Source organism: Podarcis muralis, chromosome 1 (assembly GCF_964188315.1).
Source record: "Podarcis muralis chromosome 1, rPodMur119.hap1.1, whole genome shotgun sequence".
Lineage (NCBI taxonomy): Eukaryota > Metazoa > Chordata > Lepidosauria > Squamata > Lacertidae > Podarcis > Podarcis muralis.
Genome location: NC_135655.1, coordinates 28,879,204 through 28,901,419, shown reverse-complemented (window position 1 = coordinate 28,901,419; position 22,216 = coordinate 28,879,204). Strand labels below are relative to the sequence as shown.

The window sequence follows — 22,216 nt, the reverse complement described above, 5'->3', positions numbered from 1 at the left end:
TATTTTTTGACATTTTCAGAATGGCTGCTCTCTGAAATTCTCTCGCCGCTTCATTGACCATTTTGGTTAATGGTGTATATTATTTTTTCTGACGCTGGGTGAGAATCGGTCTTCAATGGCAGGCAATGGCCAAAGGAAAATTAATCTTCTAGGCATGCCAGAGCTTCCTATTCAAAATGCTGGGTTCAAGGAGGATGACAATTAGGATTAGAAGTAGAGATCAGTTGTAAAATAAAATAAAAATAAAGATCTCCCCTTCAGCTTGTCAGACAGAGACAATATAGGCAATGCACAGTCACAGCAGAAGGGCATGGCACAACTCTTTCTGGACTGTACCACTTCAAACATCTTTTGAGAGATCAGTGCTTCACCATAAATAATAAACACCCTCTGCATTGCAAATTGGCACATCAAGGACATTGCTAGTCCAGAGCCTTTCTTCTTGATGTACTAGTTTTCAGTGTGCAGGGAGATTTCTATGTTGAGCATTCAAACATGGTATCCCTGCATCTGCAGTCTGAAATGGTTCCCACGGCAAGAGTTCACATCACATGATTCTGCTGCATGTGTAAATTGGTTTGTAGTTAACACCAAAGCATCACCCTTTATGGCTGAGCTTTTGAGTAGTCATTGCAGTTTCCACGGTTAATTTACCTTGTTAATTGTTTACTTTTTAAAAATAGTAATATTTGCTAAAATATTAGCAAATGGGATACATTTTTTGTGGTAGGAATGGGATTTTTGATATTTTTCACCAGCACTTTCAGAAGAGGGTTAGTAATAGGGGTTGCTGTGTCCACCCTATTTAAACATTTAAACAGGCAGAGCAGGGCAGCACAAAAACTGGGATCTCTACTTGTCTTGCTACTAACATTTCATAATCTTTGGTGACCCCTTTGCCCTGCTGCAATATTGGATGGTGTGGTGAGGTAGTGGCACTCATCTGAACTCTAGTTGGTTATGTCACTGCTGCTTACCAGAAGGTGGAGGAAGGGAGCAAGATGGGTATTGTGGAAAGGCCCTGGCAGTGCCCCTGTCTGGCATTCCCACCAGTACACCTGCACTGTGCCAACTTCACAGCTGCCTCTCGCTCTATCTCCTGGTAAGCAGTCACAGTGCGACCAACCAGAGGTCAGATGAGCATCACAGCCCTAATGCACCATCTGCAACTGCACTGCTATAACCCTTTTCTTCATTTATGGAGGACAAGGATAATTGAAACACACCCTTTCATGGTGAAAGGCTTCCCTGAGTATTAATGACCATCATCCAAAGGGAAAGGGCATGATGGCATTGCAATTGCAGTTGTGCCATCTTATGCCCCAAACAGATATTGACTGAAAATCTAGATGCAACATACTGGGGCTGCTGTCTACTAAACAGATATGCAGTAATTTATTTTAAAAGCACGTGGGAGTCCACTTTGTAACTGGTGGACTTACTCCGGCAGTTCCAGTGTGTTTCAGTTTCAGAATGGGAACAGAGGACAGCTTTTCTCCTCGCCCTCTGTTGTCTCTGGCCGAAGGAGTTTGGCAGGTTTATGAAACACTGCCAAACCCTGTTAAGCAGCCTTGCACTTAGCAACTTACTTGGCAAACCTAGGTGACCAGGAATTCCATGCAGGAGAGTCAATAGGCTAGCAGAGGAGATAAGGGACTCTCCATCTTTGCTCCTCTGCACCTTTTATTATTCTGCATCTCTCCATAAGCCTAGCAGTGAGCAATAGACATACTACTCCCCACCTTCTCTCATAAAAGGACATGTTAAATTCTACCCATCTTTCCCCCTTCTTCCCAAAATATCTGATGCAAGCAGTCACCACGCCTTCCACAATTAGGCAAGCTTCTCCCCACCCTTCTGATTACCGCAGGTGAGCTACACATCGTTTCTGTTAGTCCAACCTCTCATGTTCTGTATGTCTTTCCTGAGAGTCACCAGTTCAGCCGCTTTAAAGAAATCTGGAAATTGGGGGACGGGAAGGACCACCCCCAGGGAATCGTCAAGCAACAGCCTGCACCTGAGAGATATATTCGGTTGGTTAGAATAACTGAGCAGCGCTGGAGGGTAGCAGTGGCTGGAATAACTAGGAGAGAGAAATGGGCTTGGGTGGTGGGAGGAGGCAAGATTGGAATCGCTCATGCTGGTATATATTTATGCGGGGCTGAGAGATATGGATGGGGAATACATTTTTGATGGGCTTTTGGAAAGTAAGTATTGTTTATATTTTATCATTTTGATCCAGTTTGGGATGGGTTGGGGGGGACGGAGTTGGAACGTTGATAAACTTTCTCGGGGTGGGGTGGGCAGGAAGCAGCAAAAGGAGAATGGGAAGGGTAGGCAGCTCCCTTCCTCCTAACAATCTATATGGCATGGTTCCCCCCAGACAGTCCTGCTCATATTGTCCTCTTCTCACTCTGTGTGTGTCGGGCGCCCCAAGCCTTTTTTGAAAGACTAACACTAGACCATTCATGCAATGTGTCATTTTTACTAACCGACTAATGTACTAACACCCTAACGACTCATCTTTGCTTTTAGTTATTTTAATTAACAATCGTTCTGTTCACAATTTTTTAATTTCCTTTCTTCCCCCCTTTTCCGCAAAGCACTCAGGCATTGGACACGCTATGGTAAACAAACTACATTGTCTGGTAGATATCATTCTTATTGTCTCTTTTTTTGGGTTTGCCGTGTGTTACCTCCCTCTACCTCTCCATCCCCCACCACCCTGTTTTTCCCCTGACCCTTTATACTTACCGTCCCCCTTTTCTTTTCTTTTTCTTTGATTTTGCTGTAAATACCCTTTCTTCCTCTTTTTTTCTTTTTTCTTTAAAAAACATTTTCTTTAAGAAAAAAATAACACCAAGAAGCAAACAAACAAATACAACAGTTCTGGAAATGGGGTTTGGTCATCTTTCTTCATTGGCTTCTTCACGTCATTAATTTCTCCCCCTAAAAATATATTTTTAACTCTGTTTCCCACCCCTCAGTATTTTTGCAAACTCCTCTTCTACCTATCTTCTCTCTCTTTCCTCCTGGTTTTCTTTCTTTTGCGCTCTCTCATTCTGCCTCTGCATTTCTTTTGGATTCTCTGAAGGTTTTTAGCTCAACAACCATGTCAGGGCCTATAGTTTGTTGTGGTGAGGCTGGTCTTTCCCTCCCCTCATCCTTTTGTTGTGGCGACAGCTGTTGTAGGCAAAACTGGCCGAAGCATTTCCTGTCCTTTCTGCTTCTAACCCTCTTCCTCCTGCCATATATTTTCTCTCTTTCTCTCCCTTCAACCTTCCACTTGCCATGGCCAAAAGGAGCTCAGCCAGTTGTTTGTTTCAGCGCATTTTCTGCATGGCATGCCCACCTCCTCCGTCCCCACTCGCCATACCGGAAGCCTCAATCTCTTTCCCACCATCTCTTTTCCAAGCCACAAATAACCTATTAAAACAAAACACACCTCATTTTCACTCCCTTCCTCCCCACCCTGCTCCCCTTCTGTCTCCCTTCACCCACCATGTGTTATGGGGCTTGGGATATTTCAGGCTACTTCTTTCTTTTTGCCCTATACCCCATTTTCTGGTAAGGTCTGGATGGTTTTTCTTTTTAAGTTTAGTTTAGCCCTAACTGCATGCAAGTGTGAAAAAGCCCTCTCTTTCTCTTTCAGAATCTCTCTCTCTCTTCTTCTGAGCTTTGAATATCACTCGCATGGGTGTGTCAAAGTTTGGTGTGTGTGACTGTGTGTGGTGTGTGCATGTTGCCATTTTTTATTTTTTTGTTGTTCTCTCTCTCTTTCTCTCTCCCGTTTCTCTAATTTGCTGGTGTGTGGTTGACTTTTTTCTTTTTTATTATTACTATCTTTCTGTTAAATCATATTCTCTCTCTCTCTCTCTCTCTCTCTCTCTCTCTCTCTCTCTCTCTCAGTTGCGGTCTTGGGTGGTGGGTGGTTGTCTCTGTAGGTCCATAGCATGCTCCTCCATAATGTATTGAAAGTGAGACCCCTCCCTTCCCCTCCCCTCCCTTCCTGAATGCATGACTATCACCATACCGTGTGAGCAAAAAAAGAAAGAAAGAAGCAAAATCAAATATATCAACTTCGTCTTCATTAGTGTCTTTACTAACAATCGTAACTAACAATAATCACTACAAATAACAGCTAATTAATCATTTTTTTAATAAAAAAAAATCAGCTCTCAGAAGCTCTCAGAGGAACAGTTCAATTTTCTGGCCTGGTTAAACAACGGGAGCCATTGCGGCAGATTAGAATAGCTCTTCTCAGCTTTAGCGCTATTGAACTAACAGCACAGGTGACTGAGGAACTGAAGGGACAGGGCAAAACAGCAGACCAGAAAATGGAACTGAGCTGCACCGAGTAAACAAACCTCAGCGAAACATGTGTGAAAAGTTGCACCAAAAGTAGGGGAGATTACTTGCTCTTTCTAAGAACTGTAAGGTCATTGCTGGGAATTTTGTTTTTTCCCCCTTTTTTCCTTTTTTTTTTTTTGTCCATTGTGTCCTTCAAACAGGTGACAATCTCTGTGGATGGAATCCTCACCACCACGGGCTACACACAAGAGGACTATACCATGCTAGGCTCAGACGACTTCTTCTACGTAGGTGGGAGCCCCAGTACAGCTGATTTGCCTGGTTCGCCTATCAGCAATAACTTCATGGGCTGCCTCAAAGAGGTAAATGTTTCAAACTGTGGGAATTCTGTTTTTTGACAATTATGTACCCCAACCAAGTTTTCTGAAATCCCTTTACTGGATATTCTATGTACTAATCGAGAACTACTGTATTTCTCCAGGCTTTCCCCCTCATGTCACCCTTTGCACAAGGGGACATATATGCAGGTTTGGGGGAAGTGCACATTTTTCAGAAACATTAAAAAAAAACTGTTGGTGAAGAAGAACCTTAAGGGAAGAACTCCAAAAGTCATTTACTCAGTGCATACAAAATGTTTCTTTTTTTTGGGGGGGGGGGAGGGCTGGGGATAATGAATAGAATATTCTTGAAAATGGTGTGACTAATTAGCTGCAAAATGTGGGCTCCATACTGCAACTCTTTATTGCAATCTCACATACAGTTGAACCTCTAGGCAGCAGTGACAGTGACATCTGGGCAGCAGTAGCGACAGTAATAAAACAAGCCACTATTACTATGTATTCCACAGCCAGGCCTCTGTCACTTTAGGTAATTGCAGATTCAGCAGCTAACATTCAAATACATCAGCATCTGGTGAAGGCAAAGCGGGCCTAATCCACATGCACATTTTGAGTTCAGGCTAGGGGGTGGCAAAGAGCAGATCTGAGTGGAATGAAAGCAAAGAACGACAAACCGAGACACTTGAAAAAGGCTGTTGGATTTGTTGTTTTTAAGATGATCCCAATTTGTTAGCAACTGTTGTAGACTTTATGAGAGAAAGAAGGGTTGCAGACTGAACCACAGTCATGGACTGAAGGGGAAATACTGCACAAGTGTGGGAAACTTCTTGAGCTCCAGCTGCTGTTGGACTACAACTCCCATCAGCCCCAGTAAGCATGCTGAATGGCCAGAGAGGATAGAAACTGTAGTTCAGAACTTCTTTACACCTGAAATAGTAGAACATCATAGCAGGGAGTTAAAAATGAAGCAGAAGCAGAGAAAAAGGACAGAGAAAAATGGTAAATGAAATAAAGGAGAACTAAAACAGGGTTTGGGATTTTTACCTGGTCTGGGGGCGACTACTGCACTACATCTAAAGAAAAATTGTGTTTTTGCAGGCACTGAAAATAGTACAATGAAGGCACTTGCCTGATATCAATAGGCAGGGAGTTCCAAAGTGTAAGTGCTGCCACACTAAATGATTAAGTGCTTACAGATGCAGAATGGGTATTATGTGGCACAAGTAACAGTGCCCGTTCTACTGATTAAAGCAGACTAGTGGGTGTATATGGGGTAAGGCAATGTCTTAGGTATACTGGACTCAAGGGCTTTTCTATACTAAGAGCAACACCTAGTACGTGGCCTGGTAGCAAATTGGCAACCAATGCAGATTGCCGAGCCTAGGTGCTTTATTTACTGACAGGTATTAATCCTTATTGTTGGGGAGGTGTCCTAGTTGGACCAGCCTCTACTGCCTTTTTGTGTTTTTTGTAAAAAAAAACCAAACAAAAACCCAACCCAGCCCCTTCTGGTAAGGTCAAGTTGCTCAGTACTCCATTAGCCCAGCGCTGGAAAGTGAAGTGCTAGGTAAGACAGTTGCAAATGCCCTATCTCCATAATATTCAATGCTTCTAGCCTCCTCCTCAGTCTTAAGCCCAGAGGCATTGGGGATGAAGAAGATAGCAACAGCTGTGGCCATCTGGCCTGCTACTTTTCCTTATGGTACTGTATGTATGTATGTATGTATGTATGTAGGGATGCAAGCATCAGTCTCTGGCATTTCCTCTGCTGTGCCGGGTACTAATGCCAGGCCTGAAATCTGGCATATTTCACTTGAGGATTCTGGCCACAATAGCCCCCCTCCCCCCCCCCCAAAAAAACTGGAGTAAAACTAGCAAGGAGTAGAGTGGTTGAGATGGTAACTGGCGAACACAGTACAAAAAGAGAATTGGGATGGCGTAATTGCACCCATTAAATCCATGCCTCCTTTTCTGATTATTAGCCATTTCAGACAGAATGGTTTTTGCATCCACTCTCTGAACAGATGATTAACGGTTTAATCTCTAATAACTTTACGTTTTATGGAACCCTGCTAGGATTCTGCATCTGGTGAGCCAAGCTATTTAAAGCTGTGTTAATTCTGTTAATTGCTCTACGTTTATTTGGATTGCTGGCACCTGCGGGCTTCGGGATAATGCTTGGGGTTTATAGTCTCCCTGCTCCTTGCTGAGGAAAACGGAGAAGGACATTTTCCTTCAGCTAGAACCAATAACCTTGGCAGAAGGTCCTTACTAAAAAATGTTTGTCCTCAAGACTCCCTCTCCTACCACAGCTGAAAGCAATGATTTGTCACTCAGAGCACCGGATGTTGGCTTGGCTAGGGAGGCAGCCATCCTGTTTTGCATCCATTTGCTATTATAAAAAGGTGGTGGCCAGAGCATCAAGGAATGGTGCCAGAGCATTTGAAAGGCCGGTCAGTTTTCTCTTTGCATATCACACTCCCAAGCCAGCTGCCAGCACTCCATTTTCCCTATGCAAAGGGCCTGGGCACTTTGAAGACACAGATGTGTGTGCATGTGTTGCGGGGAAGCTTTTGGGTAATTTTTGAACCCAAACTGGGAAGAAGCAAAAGCATTAATTGCAAAGCAAATTAAGTCCATTAGATGTTTTTGTGTGTGCCAGTTGCCTGAAATTGGGGGCAGGGGGACTGTATAAACTAGCAAAGCTGTGCACTGCTGAGTAGAATATCTTAAAGGGGCTGAAATGGTCCATTGAGTGTGTGTCCCCCTCCTTTTTCCCTGATCAGACTCAAGGCATCTCTCAAATAAAAACAAGAATGGCTAAAAACATAAGAAAAACAATAATTAAAAAACAATTAAACATTAATAGAATTAAAACTACATGCATATATAAGATCTGTTTAAGACAAAACAACACAGCACTAGTGCTTTCATTAAAAGCAGTCAGTTTCAAAGCACTGGAACAAGAAGGTCTTCGCCTGCTGGCAGGAGGACAACAAGGAGAAAGCCAATCTAGCTTCTTCAGGGAGGGAGTTCCAGAGTCTGGGAGCAGCCACCAAGAAGACCCTCATTTTATTTTATTTTATTTTATTTTATTTTAATATTTTTATTAAGTACAAATTAGAAAACATACATATTCACAACAAAAGAAAATACAAAAGAAAAAGAAAATACATCTAACCAAGGGAAAAAAATTAGGGAATATTTTGTGTCTTTTCATATTTACAGTTATTTATACCTCTATAAAATGCTATTCACAATAAAGCAGTAAAATGAAAGATAAGATATCAGAAAAAAGGAAAAAAGAACAAAGAAAGAATAAAGAAGTAAGAGAAAAAGATCATAAGTGAAAGTTTTTAAAAGTAGATAAGTACTCACGATACATAGCCATTTCCCATCTATATTTATATTCAATTGTATAATTTCATCTTGTCCTTATCTACCTTAAATAAATTGGGTTTTTTCTCTTTTTTTTCTTAAAAGACTTCCACTGTTTACCTCACGCGTTTTTAATAATCCGTTTGTCAGAAGACCCTCATTTAAAAATGGTGGCATGAACATCTTCTTAGGAATGAAATCCAGTAGGGTTGTTTATTATTATTATTTACTTATGGAAACTTTCTCTTCTGAGATGATCACAGGAGCCAACTCCTAGGGGCCAAGGGGTCTTCGCTCCACCCTATAAAACATTTGAGCCCCCCCCCCCAGTTGATGAGCATTGCCATTCAATTGTGTGCATTCACTGCGTCGTGTGATTATGTGGGGTGGGGTTTATCTGTCCGTCCCCCATATTTCATTCAAGTTGGCACCCCTGGAGATGATCCATTAGTAATGGGCTTCCACCATTTGTTCCTGATAGTTTTTGTATCTTTGTGAAGGACTTCATACAGTTATAGCAAATAGAGAGGTATACTAGCTCCATCTACAAAAGGTAGGGGCTTCTGGATCATGAATAAATATCTGAGATGAAGGCAAGTTTGTAATTATACAAAGACATCAAGAAGACTGCAAGAAAGTTAACTTGTCATGAGGTCTGGCTCATATGACATATTAAGGCAAACTGTGGCTTAGTGAGACCACATGAGTGGAAAGGACCATGCAGTTGACTCCCAGCCCTTCTTGCTGCTAAACCTTGACTGTGCTGAGCTAAGCTCAGAGACCAGTTGCTGGGAATCACAAGTGGAGAGAGTGCTGATGTACTCATGTCTAGCTTGCAGGCTTCCCACAAGTATCTGGTGAGCTGGTATAAGAACAGGATGGACTAGGTAGGCCATTGGCCTGGTCCACCTGGGCTCTTCTTAATATGTTAAAAGCTCAGATTTGGCTTAGTGTCTTGTCCAAACTGGGATTTGTGGCTAAGCTTTCTCCACAAAAAACACAAGCTGTAGCCAAGAACAAACCTTGGTTTGACTTAAGGCTCCTCTGCACATCCCTTCCTAAAGCCCCATCTTCCCACGTCTATTTTATGTGTTATTATCAGTGGAACCATGCCGCAGCAAGTTGGCAACTGATCTCACGTTCCATTATAACAGGACCATCCACCTTGCTAATTTGTTTATTGGATCTAGTGTCCTGTTGCTCATATTGAAAATTGGCAGAAGTAAGGAAAGCACTTGCACTCTGCTTGCTTCTGCTGGGATAAGTAGTTGTTCACATTTGACTGTACAAAATATCAAAACAAACACTGTCATTTCCCAAGTTTTCTGAGGTCCTTAGGTGAAACCCTGGCTAGGCCCACGTCCTTCTGGTCAGTGTCACCACTGCCCCTGCTTCTCACCTTCCTCTGTAGTCAATTCACTCAGCTGCCTAGAGAGTGGCAGTGAGTCAAGCAGAAGCTTTTACTTCCTCTCATTCTTAGCGCTGCTATGTCATGCCATGTGGACAGGTGACCAGGGAGGAGTGCCAAGCAGTAAGACGGGCCAAGGGACTCCTAGGATCTGGCACTGACCTCTCCTGCTGAGCACTGGAACAGAGAAGCAGCCCTAAACTCTTTTGGATTACTTCAGATCCTTACAACACTCTTGACAAAAGTGAGAATGTGCTGACATACCCCCAACCCTGATTTAGTGAGCTGTATTCCTCTATATTCCCTTTTAATTATTCTTTTATATATTATGCTAGAAGTGGCAGCATTCTGAAACAAGGTGTCTCTTTCAATAAACACACCCCTCAACCTATCTAGGCCTAGCCTGAGCCAAGCAGACAGCATTCAACCTGAACATTTCCGCTCAGGAATCTCTAAGCAACGGGATAAATCCAACAGTGAGATTCCAGCGTTTATTTCCCTGCAGCTTTGCAGCCACAGAAGTAACTGTGAAAGCTGATCATTACTGCCTGAAAGCACTCCCTGTTCAGCGCTCTCAGCCTGTGTGGGGTCGTCCCTTCCTGGAAATTTTCAAAAGCAGGGAGTAGTTTTACCAACCTCAAATCAGTGGACTGGTGCTGAGTAAAAAAGGGGGCTGATTAGGGACTGGCCCACTGAGACACACTTCAGAGAATCATAGACATTAAAGGCAGCGGCACCTGCTAGGCCCTTGTCCATCTCCTCTCGCCATGCACTTCATTGTTCCGTTCTCTGTATTAACATGAAACATTGCTACAAAGAGCTATTTAAACCCTGCCTTTTGCTTGCCAGGTTTTCTATTCCCTCAGTTTTTGCAACAGAGATTTCTAAGGACAAATAAGAGGTCTTCATCACTCTCCACCCCACCCCACTTTTTATCTAGGCTTCCCTTTGTGTGTTGTTGCCGAAAAGTAGCACCATGAATGCTGCACTTAAATGATTTCTATTGTATCTGAAGTTTTCTTATGTTTAAAGGAGGTTTACGATGAACACTAAGAAAATTCCCTTTCTTACTCTGCTTCATGTTTGGAATGTTAAAAGTGTAGGGAATAAGTTATAATACTGTATATTGCAGACCTTCAGAAACTGTCCATCAGAAGTGTATGGTGATCCACCGAGGTCCCAGTAAACATCCTGTTTTCCCTGTCTGCCTGGGACTGAAGAGACATGGGCTACAATTCCAGAGTTTCCCAGGAAGAGGGCTGACTGTTAAACCACTCAGAGAATTGTAGCTCTGTGAGAGGAAAAGGGGTCTCCTTGCAATTCACAGCAACCTTAACAAACTACACTTCCCAGCAGGGAAGCCAACTTGAATAAAATTTTGCCGGACAGCTCTAACCATCTGTTGCCCCATTTGAAAGAAGTACTTCCTCTTGTTTGCCTTGAACCTCCTATCCTTAAGCTTCCTTGGGTGACCTCCTGTGTCACAGTTTCCTGACAGAAACAGAAAGGGAGAGTGGAGGCTATGGTTATAGCTGCTCTCTTACTTCTCCTCTCACTCCCCTCCATCACATGGCTGCTGAGCACCAGCAAAACAACAGCAAAATAAAACCAGAGAATTTGGAGGCTCTTTTTTGACAATTCCCAAAAGATAACCTGGAAACACTGACCTAGAGTTTATGTTGAGTAATTCTACTGATGTCACTTCCAGAGATGTTAATGGAGAAGAAGTAGGGACCGCTAGAAAAAGCCGAAGAAACCCGCTTCTGTACCTCCTTTTTTAGGAAACAAGGTGCAAAACTGGACAAATGACTAAGATGCACAGTAGGAAGGCACATGGTACCACACTTTAGAAACCAGGACCGGCACAGGACATTATGGCATGTGATACGACACACAAAATGGCACCTCCCCATCCTCTGGGGAAGAGGGGGTGAATGAAGCCCTACATCAGGAACAAGATTGGGGAGGGAGGAATTAAGATCTACATCGGGGACAGCATGGAAAGTGGAGGTCTGCTTTGGGAACAAGGGGGTCGTGTAGGCAGGAACAGCAGGCAGTGCATTCCTTGGAGGCTAGACCTTCTGCCCTATGGATCCTGCTGCCTGAGGCGGTCACCTCACCTTGCCTCATGGGTGGGATGGCCCTGTCACAAACACATTAAGTAGAAAACACTGCTCTTACTAAACAGGAACAAGGACCCACCATGTACACATGTGGATATTAAGGGACTTTGAAAGCTTTTGAGTTGTCTGTAGGTTATGTCTTGTATTTTAAGTGATATTCAATACTTTCTCTGTTTTTTTTCGAACTATTGATAGCTGCCCTGAATCTTCAAGATGAGGTGGGTTAAAATTTCCACACGAATGCATTTCAAAAAAGAGAATGGCACTAATCTCACCCACTCCAGGCACAAATCAACTAGCTCACAATTCCATGGAGAAGGCAGGCACGTGCCAAATGGAAAATATATATGAAAAGTTGGGATAGATAAATGCACCCATAGGCTTGTGTCAGCATGCATGCAAGCACAACCACATTTATGTGAAGAGCACTTGGGTATCGGCATGCATAGTGTGCCTATTCTGCATTGCAAAGTTGTAGAATTCACAACCACAATTGTCACTAAATAATCTGCACCAATGTGTGAGTCACCGCTGAAAGCATGTCTGTGTGCACAAATATATGTACTGGGAAATGAGGGGACATATACAAATATATGAGGCTGCCTTATACCAAGTCAGACATAGGCCCCTTTATTTTCTGATCAGCAATCTGGTTATCTCAGGCAGGGATCCTTCTGAGCTCAACTACATGGAATCTTTTTGGATTGAGCTGGTGGTTGCAAATTTGCAGGGTGATAGGGATGGAATGATGGACAGGGGAGACATAGACACCCCCTCAATCTTTGATGGACTAAATTATTCTTTTAAACCTTCAGGGGATTCTACATTGTAATGTAGCATCTTTCCACAGAATAGTGTGGGGAAATATGTTCCCAAAGAGAAAAAGAAGAGAAGCGGGTTAAGAAAGAAGCCTCTGCTGTTGGTCATTGTAAACATAGGGTGGTATTCAACTAAGAATAGACCCATTGAAGTTAATGGACCTAACTTGGTCATGCTTGTTAATTTCAGTGGGTCTGCTAAGATTAAAACCTAGTTCCATACCAGCCCATAAGTTTAAAGAATATGCAAGCCCACCCCTGAAAATGGTTTAAAGTGACTCCCAGATTTTTCAGCCTGAGAACGGGGCTGCAAGGATCTGCAAGACACTTTTGGCACAGATTTTTTTAAGGCAGGGATCCTAGGATTTGGACCTGGAGCCTTTTGTATGAGCGTATTGTACTCTCTCACTGAGCCGTGCTCCGCATTGTTAAACGCAAGCACAATTGTCAAACCACACAGTCTCCTCGAGCTCATATGCTTCAACAATCGTTCATACTTCTTTTGAGCTGGTGGAATTGCTTATTAAGCCGGGGTGATTTCAGTGGTGGTTCAGGTGGAATATAGCTGAGAAGCATAGGAACTACTTCGCATATTCATTTGACCCATCAGAGTGTGCTCAAGTTGTTCCTCCTGCTGCTGAAAATCACTGAATCTCTATGCAGATACAGAGCACTCTGCTCACTGAAAACTGTGGACACTTCTCTGTTAAATGCAACTGCAAAGCAGCCAGAAGCCTCCTGCCTGATGCAAAGTTCTTTTAATACTCACCCGAGACAAAAGAGCTGCTACTTAGGCACTAAAAGGCAACAGAGAGCCAATGCTAATTGAAGCAGAAAAGCTAGTGAAATTTTATTTGTGACATATACCTACAGCTTGGACAAGAGCTTTGCATCAGCTTCTGAAGCAAGCTCTGTGAAATATGAGTCCCTTGGAAAGGAAATCAATGTGCAATGGTCCCAGTCTTGCAGGTGCTGGCATGAGTATTCTAGAAATCTAGGCCAGTGGGGCTTTTTTGAAGGGTCAGGTTGGCAGAGCTACTTCTGTAGAACCAGCTAATCAGCTGCCTTCTTATGTCAGTGTTAGCCGACTGGCAGAGAGCACTACCAGGGAGCTGTGCCAATTTTGAATTGTAGCTTCCTCTTCCCTTCTAAGAGGGGAGCATATGCCAGTGCCTGTAAGCAGGTGCTCCTGGCCCTTAAAAAACACAACAATTGTATCCCGCCCTGCCTTGAAAGGCTATGGAACGTGCCCAGAATGAAACAAATGTTCTGTCCTTTGCTGTGCAAACAATATACATCTTAAACACCTCCCCCAAGAATCCTTGGAACTGTGAGTTACACCTCACAGTGCTACAATTACCAACCCCTTTAACAAACTACAAGTCCCAGGATTGTTAAGTGTGTGGGTTTGTGTGCTTCAAATGTGTGTTGTATATATGCAGTCTTTTTTAGTACCTGGCTCAAGCTTCCCAAGAAGTAACACATGGAAGCCTTGTCACACTCTGGATGCTCAAATTATGCTTATTTCCCTTTAAGTATTCTCGTAGTCAGATAGCAGCATCTTGGGCAGCTTGCCTTCTCCCTACACTCCAAAAGGCAGCCGCATTATTCCCCATAAGGAATCTGAGCTCATGCTCTGTGCACACAGATTCCAGAGCAGACCGAATGATTAATGGGATGTGTCACTTGCAGCCTAGACGTGCTCTGGCGGGGCCATTGGACTCTTCACTCGTGCTGATTAGGTATTATGCACTGAGAGGCCTGGAAAACCAAGCTGGGGAAAGCCTTGCTGCTGCTGCTGCTACAAGCAACCTGAGGCTTCTTAAAAAAAAAAAAGAAGGCAAAGGAACAAAAGTGGAAACTGATTGGCCCTGGGATCAACTGGATCCTGAGCCAGCACAACTGCCAGCACTTGGTAGCATTGGAACCAATTGTTACCCTAGCTCCAGGCAGCAATTTTCCCACTCTAACCAGCATGAGACACTGGGTTGTAGACGCAGTGGTGACTCCAGCATTGTGCCACGCTTCACCACTGCCCAGCCAGGGTTTCAACTGACATATCTTCACCAATAGGGAGGAATTGATTGATGAAGTGGAAGTGCTCAGAAACTTGGTAGGAAGTGATCATGTTCTCCTGGGTTCCTGGATACAGAGGCAAGGGGAAACTGAGTGTAGCCAGACACACGCTCTGGACTTTAAGAAGGCCACTTTGAAAAGCTGAAGGAGCTACTGGGTGTGATCCTGTGGTCAGAATTACTCAGTGAGAAGGGAGTCCAAGAAGGATGGGAGTTTCTAAAAGGAGAAACATTGAAGGCCCAAATGCAGACAATTCCCACAAGAAAGAAAAGTGGGAGGCATCTAAGGAAACTGGTGTTGCTGCATAAGGTAGCAGAGAAGAGACACCTACTTTGCCTCTGACTTAACCCAAAAGGAAAGCAACGCCCAACCTGGTGATAACAGAATAAATGATGTAAGGAGGGAGCTGTAGCCCAAGATAGGAAAAGGGCTAGTAAGGGAGCACTTAGCTACTTTAAATGAATTCAGATCTCCAGGGTCTGATGAGCTGCATCCAAGAGCTTGTGGGTGTAGTTTCAGAGCTTTTGTCTATTATCTTTGAGAATTCTTGGAGAACAGGTGAGGTCCCTACAGGCTGGAGGCAGGTAAATGTTGTCCCCATCTTCCAAAAGCGGGAAAAGGAAGACCTGGGTAACTACCGATCAGTGAGCTTGACATCGATACCAGGGAAGGTCCTAGAACAGATAATTCAACAGTCAGTCTGTGAGCTTTCCGGGAAGGATGCTGTGATTACTAAGACCCAGCATGGGTTTCTCAAAAAATGCATCGTGCCAGACCAATCTGATTTCTTTTCTCTTTTTTATGGAATTACAAACTTGGTGGATCAAGGAAATGCTTTGGACATAGTGTATCTTGATTTCAGTAGGGCTTTTGACAAAGTCCCCCATTATATTCTTACAAGGAAGCTGGGAAAATGTGGGTTGAGTGAGGTAACTGTTAGGTGGATTTGTAGCTCGTTGGCTGACCAAACTCAAAGAGTACAGTGGTACCTCGGGTTAAGAACTTAATTTGTTCAGGAGGTCCATCCTTAACCTGAAACTGTTCTTAACTGGAGGTACCACTTTAGCTAATGGGGCCTCCTGCGCCGCTGCCACGCAATTTCTGTTCTCATCCTGAAGCAAAGTTCTTAATCTGAGGTACTATTTATGGGTTAGCAGAGTCTGTAACCTGAAGCGTCTGTAACCTGAAGCGTCTATAACCTGAGGTACCACTGTACTCATTAATGGTTCCTCGACATCCTAGAAAAAAGTAACAAGTGGGGTGCTGCAAGGTTCTGTCCTGGACCCGTTGTTGTTTAACGTCTTTATAAATGACCTGGATGAAGGAATTGAGGGGATGTTAATCAAATTTGCAGACAACACCAAACTGGGAGGGGTAGCTAATGCAGCAGAAGATAGAATCAGAATTCAAAATGACCTTAACAGATTGGAGAACTGGCCATAAATCAGCATTTCAATAGGGATAAATGTAAAGTTCTGCACTTAGGCAGGAAGAACCTGATGCACAAATATAGGATGGAGGATATCTGGCTTACTAGCAGTTCATGTATAAAGGATCTAGGAGTCTTGGTGGACCATAAGCTTAACATGAGTCAACAATGTGATGCAGCAGCAAAAAAAGCTAATGCTATTCTAGGCTGCATCAACAGAAGTAGAGTGTCTAGATCAAGGGATGTAATAGTACCACTCTATTCTGCCTTAGTCAGACCACACTTGGAATACTGTGTCCAATTCTGGGCACTACAATTTAAGAAGGATGTTGACAAGGTGGAACGTGTGCAGAGGAGGGCAACCAAGATGATCAAAGGTCTGGAAACTAAGCCTTATGAGGAGTGCTTGAAGGAGCTGGGTATGTTTAGCCTGGAAAAGAGGAGACTGGGAGAACATATGATAGCCATCTTCAAATACCTTAAGGCTGTCACTTGGAGGAGGGAGCATGCTTATTTTCTCCTGCTCTGGAGGGCAGGATTCAAACCAATGGCTTCAAGTTGCATGAAAGGAGATTCTGACTGAACATTCTGAAAAACCTTCCAACAGTAAGAGCTGTTCAGCAGTGGAACAGACTCCCACGAGAGGTGGTGGACTCTCCTCCCTTGGAGGTTTTTAAATGGAGGTTGGATGGTCATCTGTCATGGATGCTTTAGCTGAGATTCCTGCATTGCAGGGGGTTGGACTAGATGACCCTTGGGGTCCCTTCCAACTCTAAGATTCTATGGTTACAAGGCAATCTGTTCAAAATCAAGGCATTCTCTTCTCATCTCACTTTCACATGGCTCTTCTGTTGTTCTCCTTCACAAGAAACAAAATGGCTCAGCAGTTGTTATCTCGCCAACATTTTGGCACTTTGAACACAGATGCAAAAAAAGAAAAAGAAAAGGGATTCATTCAGCTCTCTGCAGTCAGCTGTGAATCTTGGTTAAGAACTGTCTGGGTTTAAATAAAACATCTTCTCTGGGATTAGCTTGCCCCCTCATCGCTTGCTTCAGTTAAGTGAAATCCAATGAAAGAGGAACCCAACTGAGAGTTCATTGCCCAGCACCAGGTATACTCAATACAGCTACTTCTTCACCATCAGTGTAAAGCCTTCTGGTACTAATGATCCTGGGAGGTTTTAGTTGCAAGGTGAAAGCACTCTGTTTACCTCTATATTGGTACCTCTGTCTAACCTTTGTCTAATTTGCTATCCTGTGAAGGTGCTGGAATGAGTTACAAAAAAAGTTCACTTACACACAGAGAGGAGAATTTTTCTTTGCAATGCTCTGCAATCAGCAGCAAAAGAAAATTAGCCCCAGAAACTGTAACCAACAAGGAGAAAGACTGACTAATCAAGGAAATAGGAAGGATTTCCCTTAGTCCAGGGTTTTCCAAACTTGGGTCTCCAGCTGCTGTTGGAATACAATTCCCATCACCCCTAGTTAGAAGGGCCAGTGGTCAGGCATGATGGGAATTGTAGTCCAAAAATAGCTGGAGATCCAAGTTTGGGAAACACTGCCCTAGTTTAAGAGGCAGCAAACTCAATCTCCCTTCAGGTATGTATCCACCTGAATCTTCATTTAGTGGGAGTTCCTTGGGGCTGATGGGAGTTTTAGTTCAGCAACATCTGGAAGGCCAGAGGTTTCCCACACCTGCCCTAAGACTTTGATTAATTTTGGGGATGAACAATGAAGTGGTCACTTATCTCTAGAAGAGACCACAGAAATGCACTGATTAATTTATTTGGCAAGTCATCTACAGGAGCAATTGGTTTCGTCCATTCAAGGAGAATTAGCACAGATCTGTACCTAAACTCAAATACATACATACTACCAAGTAAGCAATATTGAATGCAGTGGAACTTTCTTATGAGTAAACTAGAGAGAGGATTATGCTAGGGTTTCCCAAACTTGGGTCTTCTGATGTTTTTGGATTACAATTCCCATCATCCCTGATCACTGGTACTGCTAGCTAGGGATGATGGCAATTGTAATCCAAAAACAGTGGAAGACCCAAATTTGGGAAACCCTGGATTATGCAGTTAGTTCTCCCTTGAGGAGACCTAACCAGTTGTCCCAGAAAAAACAGTTGCCCCAGAAATGTGTCTGACCAAAGAGACCTTTAAGGTCTCCTCTCTCTCTTTCTTTGAAAATGTCTTGCCTATATTCCATACTACAAGATTTATGGAACCCAAACAATATAGTAGTGTCTTACAGTACAATTCTTCCATTTATTTTCTCAGGAGAAGTAAGACTCACTATGTTCAGTGGTGCTTATTCCCGGGTAATTGTGCATAGAATTGTAGCGTTAGTATTATTTAATGGTTAACTTGATTGGGTTACTGCAACTCTGATCATCCACCTAAAACAGATGGATGATACCTTGTAGCTCAGCCTAGATATTGCTGGACAAAACAATTTAGTTATATGTTCCAGACCATTACTGTATACAGGCATACAATTTAAAATGAGAATCTTCAGCCTTTCCTATATTATACAAAGGGGCAAGACAAAATATTAGTAGGCCTTTATTATATATGTTCTGATGCTATAACATACCAAGGGGTGTGTGTGTGTGCAAAAGATACACAAGGTATCTTTTGTCAAGCACAAGTTCAAAATGAATAGCAGTGTTACAGTAACTTGCAGCTGAAAATTGCCCCACCAAAGAAGCTACTGAAACAAAAACAGAACCCATCACCATTAAAAGAATAGCATCTGAATCTTAGATGGTGATGATTTTGTCACATTTTTGTACTCAAGAATCTCAGAGCAGCAGCAGGAGGAAGAATGGATGCAGGGTGAAGAAAGAGCTGTGAGTGGACCCCCTGGGAAACTCTGGACCCCCTGGGAAACTAAACAAACCTGCTGAAACTGGGTGTGGAAGGTGCAGCTGAATGAGGAAGTATCAGCTACCTTGAGAGTCTAGGGTGATGCCTGCTGTTTCTAGGAATTCGTCTCCTTATGAGACTTTTGTAGGTGAACTGAGAATTTGTTTGGCTTCTGAGTGAGAACCCAGAGGCTGAGGGAAGGTGTGTCAGAGGGAAAATGAATTGATATTGATTTAGCTGCATTAATGTAACATTTTTATATGCAGTCAAAATATATAAAAAAATTGTCCAGTAGCACCTTAAGAGACCCACTAAGTTTGTTCTTGGTATAAGCTTTCGTGTGCATGCACACTTCTTCAGATACAGCTGTGTAATTCTGTAATATTTTGTTTAAGTTGTCTGTTGTTGCTTCAGTTTTGTTGTACGCTTCCTAGATATATTTTTAATATATTAAGCAGCGTAGAAATTACATAATCAATGATCAGTCAAATAAACTTACACAGTGAAAATAAAATAACAAAGATATTGAACTCAGATTAAAAACCGCAGTAAACAAAAACTTAAAATACTCATCCAACAATAGGTTTAAAAGGAGCAAATGCTAACCACTCTTCTTAAAGGATGAACACAAGAAAGACCACTGGCATACCTATCATCCTAATTAATAACTAATAGAATATGAATCTTCAGGTCCACTGTAGCAATAGATCATGCAAAATGTCATCCTCTATATTAAGAACACACAAGTCATGTAGGATCAGACCATAGGTTCATCTGGTCTACCATTTTGTTTCCCACAGTAGCTGGCCAGACATCTCTGAGAAGTCCACAAGCAGAGCACAAAGGCAGTAGGCTTCCCTCACTCTTCTTCATCAGATGGTATTCAGTGATATGCTGCTTATGAACATGAAGGTTCTAAGCAGTTATAAACGCTAATAGGTGCTGATAAACCTATCACCATTCCCTCTAATACTGAGCACAGGTAGTCCGGGCAGATCAGTTAGGAAGTGAAATGTCCCCATCCAAAACTGGCTTCTGCATACTTTAGGATCTGCCTGGGTATGCATATTTAATTAAAATAAAAGCAACTTCTAAACATGAAATGTTGACCATAGAACCATAGAATGTTGAGGATAATTAGTTGAAAGGAAAAGAGAAATTGGCTTGCTTGAGTGCCAAACAGTATATACAGTATAGTATCCTGGAGGCATGGGACGCGGGTGGCGCTGTGGGTTAAACCACAGAGCCTAGGACTTGCCAATCAGAAGGTCGGCAGTTCGAATCCCTGCGACGGGGTGAGCTCCCGTTGCTTGGTCCCTGCTCCTGCCAACCTAGAAGTTCAAAAGCACGTCAAAGTGCCTCCCTTCCACAAGTAAAGCAAAGCTACTGTTCAAGGCTACTTAGCGTCCAGAAAAGAGGTGCTTCTGGCAGGAAGGTAAACGGCGTTTCCGTGTGCTGCTCTGGTTCGCCAGAACCGGCTTAGTCATGCTGGCCACATGACCCGGAAGCTGTGCGCCGGCTCCCTCGGCCAATAAAGCAAGATGAGCACCGCAACCCCAGAGTCGGCCACGACTGGACCTAATGGTCAGGGGTCATTTTACCTTTACTTTTATCCTGGAGGCAGGGATTAGAATCAAAAAGATGAATACTTTAAGTTTTCTTTTTAGTTTCCAATCTTTCCTCAGGTAATGTTTCAGTAGGCAGAAAAAAAGAAAAGAAACACACACACACACACACACACACACACACACACACACCCCTTATCACTCACTAAAAACTTCCCCCAATCTACTATACAGCAATAAACGTTTGAGGTTCAGGGCTGGTAGCCAGCACCCCCCCCCCCACCCAACAGAGCCTGTTAGTCCAATATTTCGCAGTAGGAGAAGTATTTAGTTGGACTGGAAAGTCAAAAGGTATGTCCCCTCCCCCCTCCTCTCTTTAAATACCCTCCCCTCCACAAGTAAAGCAAAGCTACTGTTCAAGGCTACTTAGCGTCCAGAAAAGAGGTGCTCCTGTAATTGAGGAATACACTTCAACATATGGTTGGGAGTCCCCCATAAATTTGTCCCAGGCAAGACACAGGCAAGCACCTAAAAACCAGACCTCTTTTAATGGAGAAATCCATAATGCATCACGCATGATTGTTTCCGGATTTTAAGCACAAAATATATGAATCCTCAGAGCACAGTGAAGGGAAGGTCCATGCCGCAAGTGAATAATAAATATAATGTAATGGCCCATGTGTGGTATTGGACTTCTACCATAAAACCCAAGACAAACAGTTCCAACAGGTGTCAGGGATCTGATTGTCCTCAGGCACAGGGCCAGATAAGACCTTTAAAAGCACTGAAAAAAATCATGATGCCCGCTCTCATATGTAACTGAAAATAATAGTAAAAAAACTGAACTGTTAAATGCATTTTAAAAAACGAGAAAATATAGATTTATTGCAACATATGGCAGGATCTGATTTCCTTGCTTTTCTTTTTTCTTTTACCTATGTTAGTAGAATATTCTGTTTTAAGTAGGGGTTAATAATAATAATAATAATAATAATAATAATAGTAGTAGTATTTATACTCCATCCATCTGGCTGGATTCCCCAGTAATAGAAAGAGAACATAAAAATTGGAGAAGGGTGTGTAGTTTAAGTTAGTGTGTAGTAGTGGAGTGTAAGAAAGTCTAACAAAGTTCTGATTGTTCCCTTGATGTCTACTTCAGTTCCTTTTTTGAAATCTCATTTGGCTCAGCACTACACAGGGGAATGCTGACAGTTACCTAAATATGATTGCCAATTTGCCACCAGTTTTGGAAACAAGAAGCTTAGCTTGGATATTCAAAAACCGGATCTTGAATTCTCAAATTCAACCTTCCAAAAGCATTATGTAAACACAGTTAATGAGGATTATTGACCCCTTTGAGACCGATTCATAAGCAATCATAGTTAAACTATTCTCCTAAAATGATGGAATATAATATAACTAGATGTTTACTAGTCCATATCAGGTCCTGTCATGCTCCTGATAACATCTTCTGAAGCACACCCAGGTCCAAATGCCTTTCTCCGGATGCCCATTGGTTGCTGTCTTTCTAAATAACTTTAGTATCTGAAAGAGCATCTTTCCAGGACTGCTCCACCCAATCACTAAAGGCTAGGCATCTTCTGTGAACGCAGGAGGGAACTGGGTTCAATTCCCAGCATCTCCAAGTAGAAGTGGGAATGTTCCTTGTCTGAAACCCTGAACAGCTGCTACCAGTCAATGTAGACCATACTGAGCTAGATGACCAGTGAACTGAGTTGCTATAAGGCAATTTTTTGGTGCTCTTTTTAAAGAAGAGCTGAGGTTGTCCTACTTGCTGTCCTAACTTGCGTGTCAGATAGTGACACGAGACAGGGCATTCTTTAGATGATGGGATGCCTCCCAATTTCTGTTTAGTTGTGGATAACTTGCACCGTTG

General features: G+C 42.8%; 1 protein-coding gene across 19 annotated transcripts in view; it reads left to right on the top strand.

Moving 5' to 3' along the window:
• Positions 1–22,216, top strand: part of NRXN3 (neurexin 3) — a 1,192,693-nt gene that overhangs the window by 341,871 nt on the left and 828,606 nt on the right. For 15 of the 19 annotated variants that reach the window (XM_077925136.1, XM_077925127.1, XM_077925120.1 and 12 more), the window contains exons 6-7: positions 2,604–2,627; positions 4,512–4,673. In XM_077925136.1, the coding sequence (XP_077781262.1) occupies positions 2,604–2,627; positions 4,512–4,673 (186 nt within the window). The remainder of the gene's footprint in view (positions 1–2,603; positions 2,628–4,511; positions 4,674–22,216) is intronic. The other 4 variants (XM_077925114.1, XM_077925123.1, XM_077925091.1 and 1 more) reach the window with 1 other exon arrangement.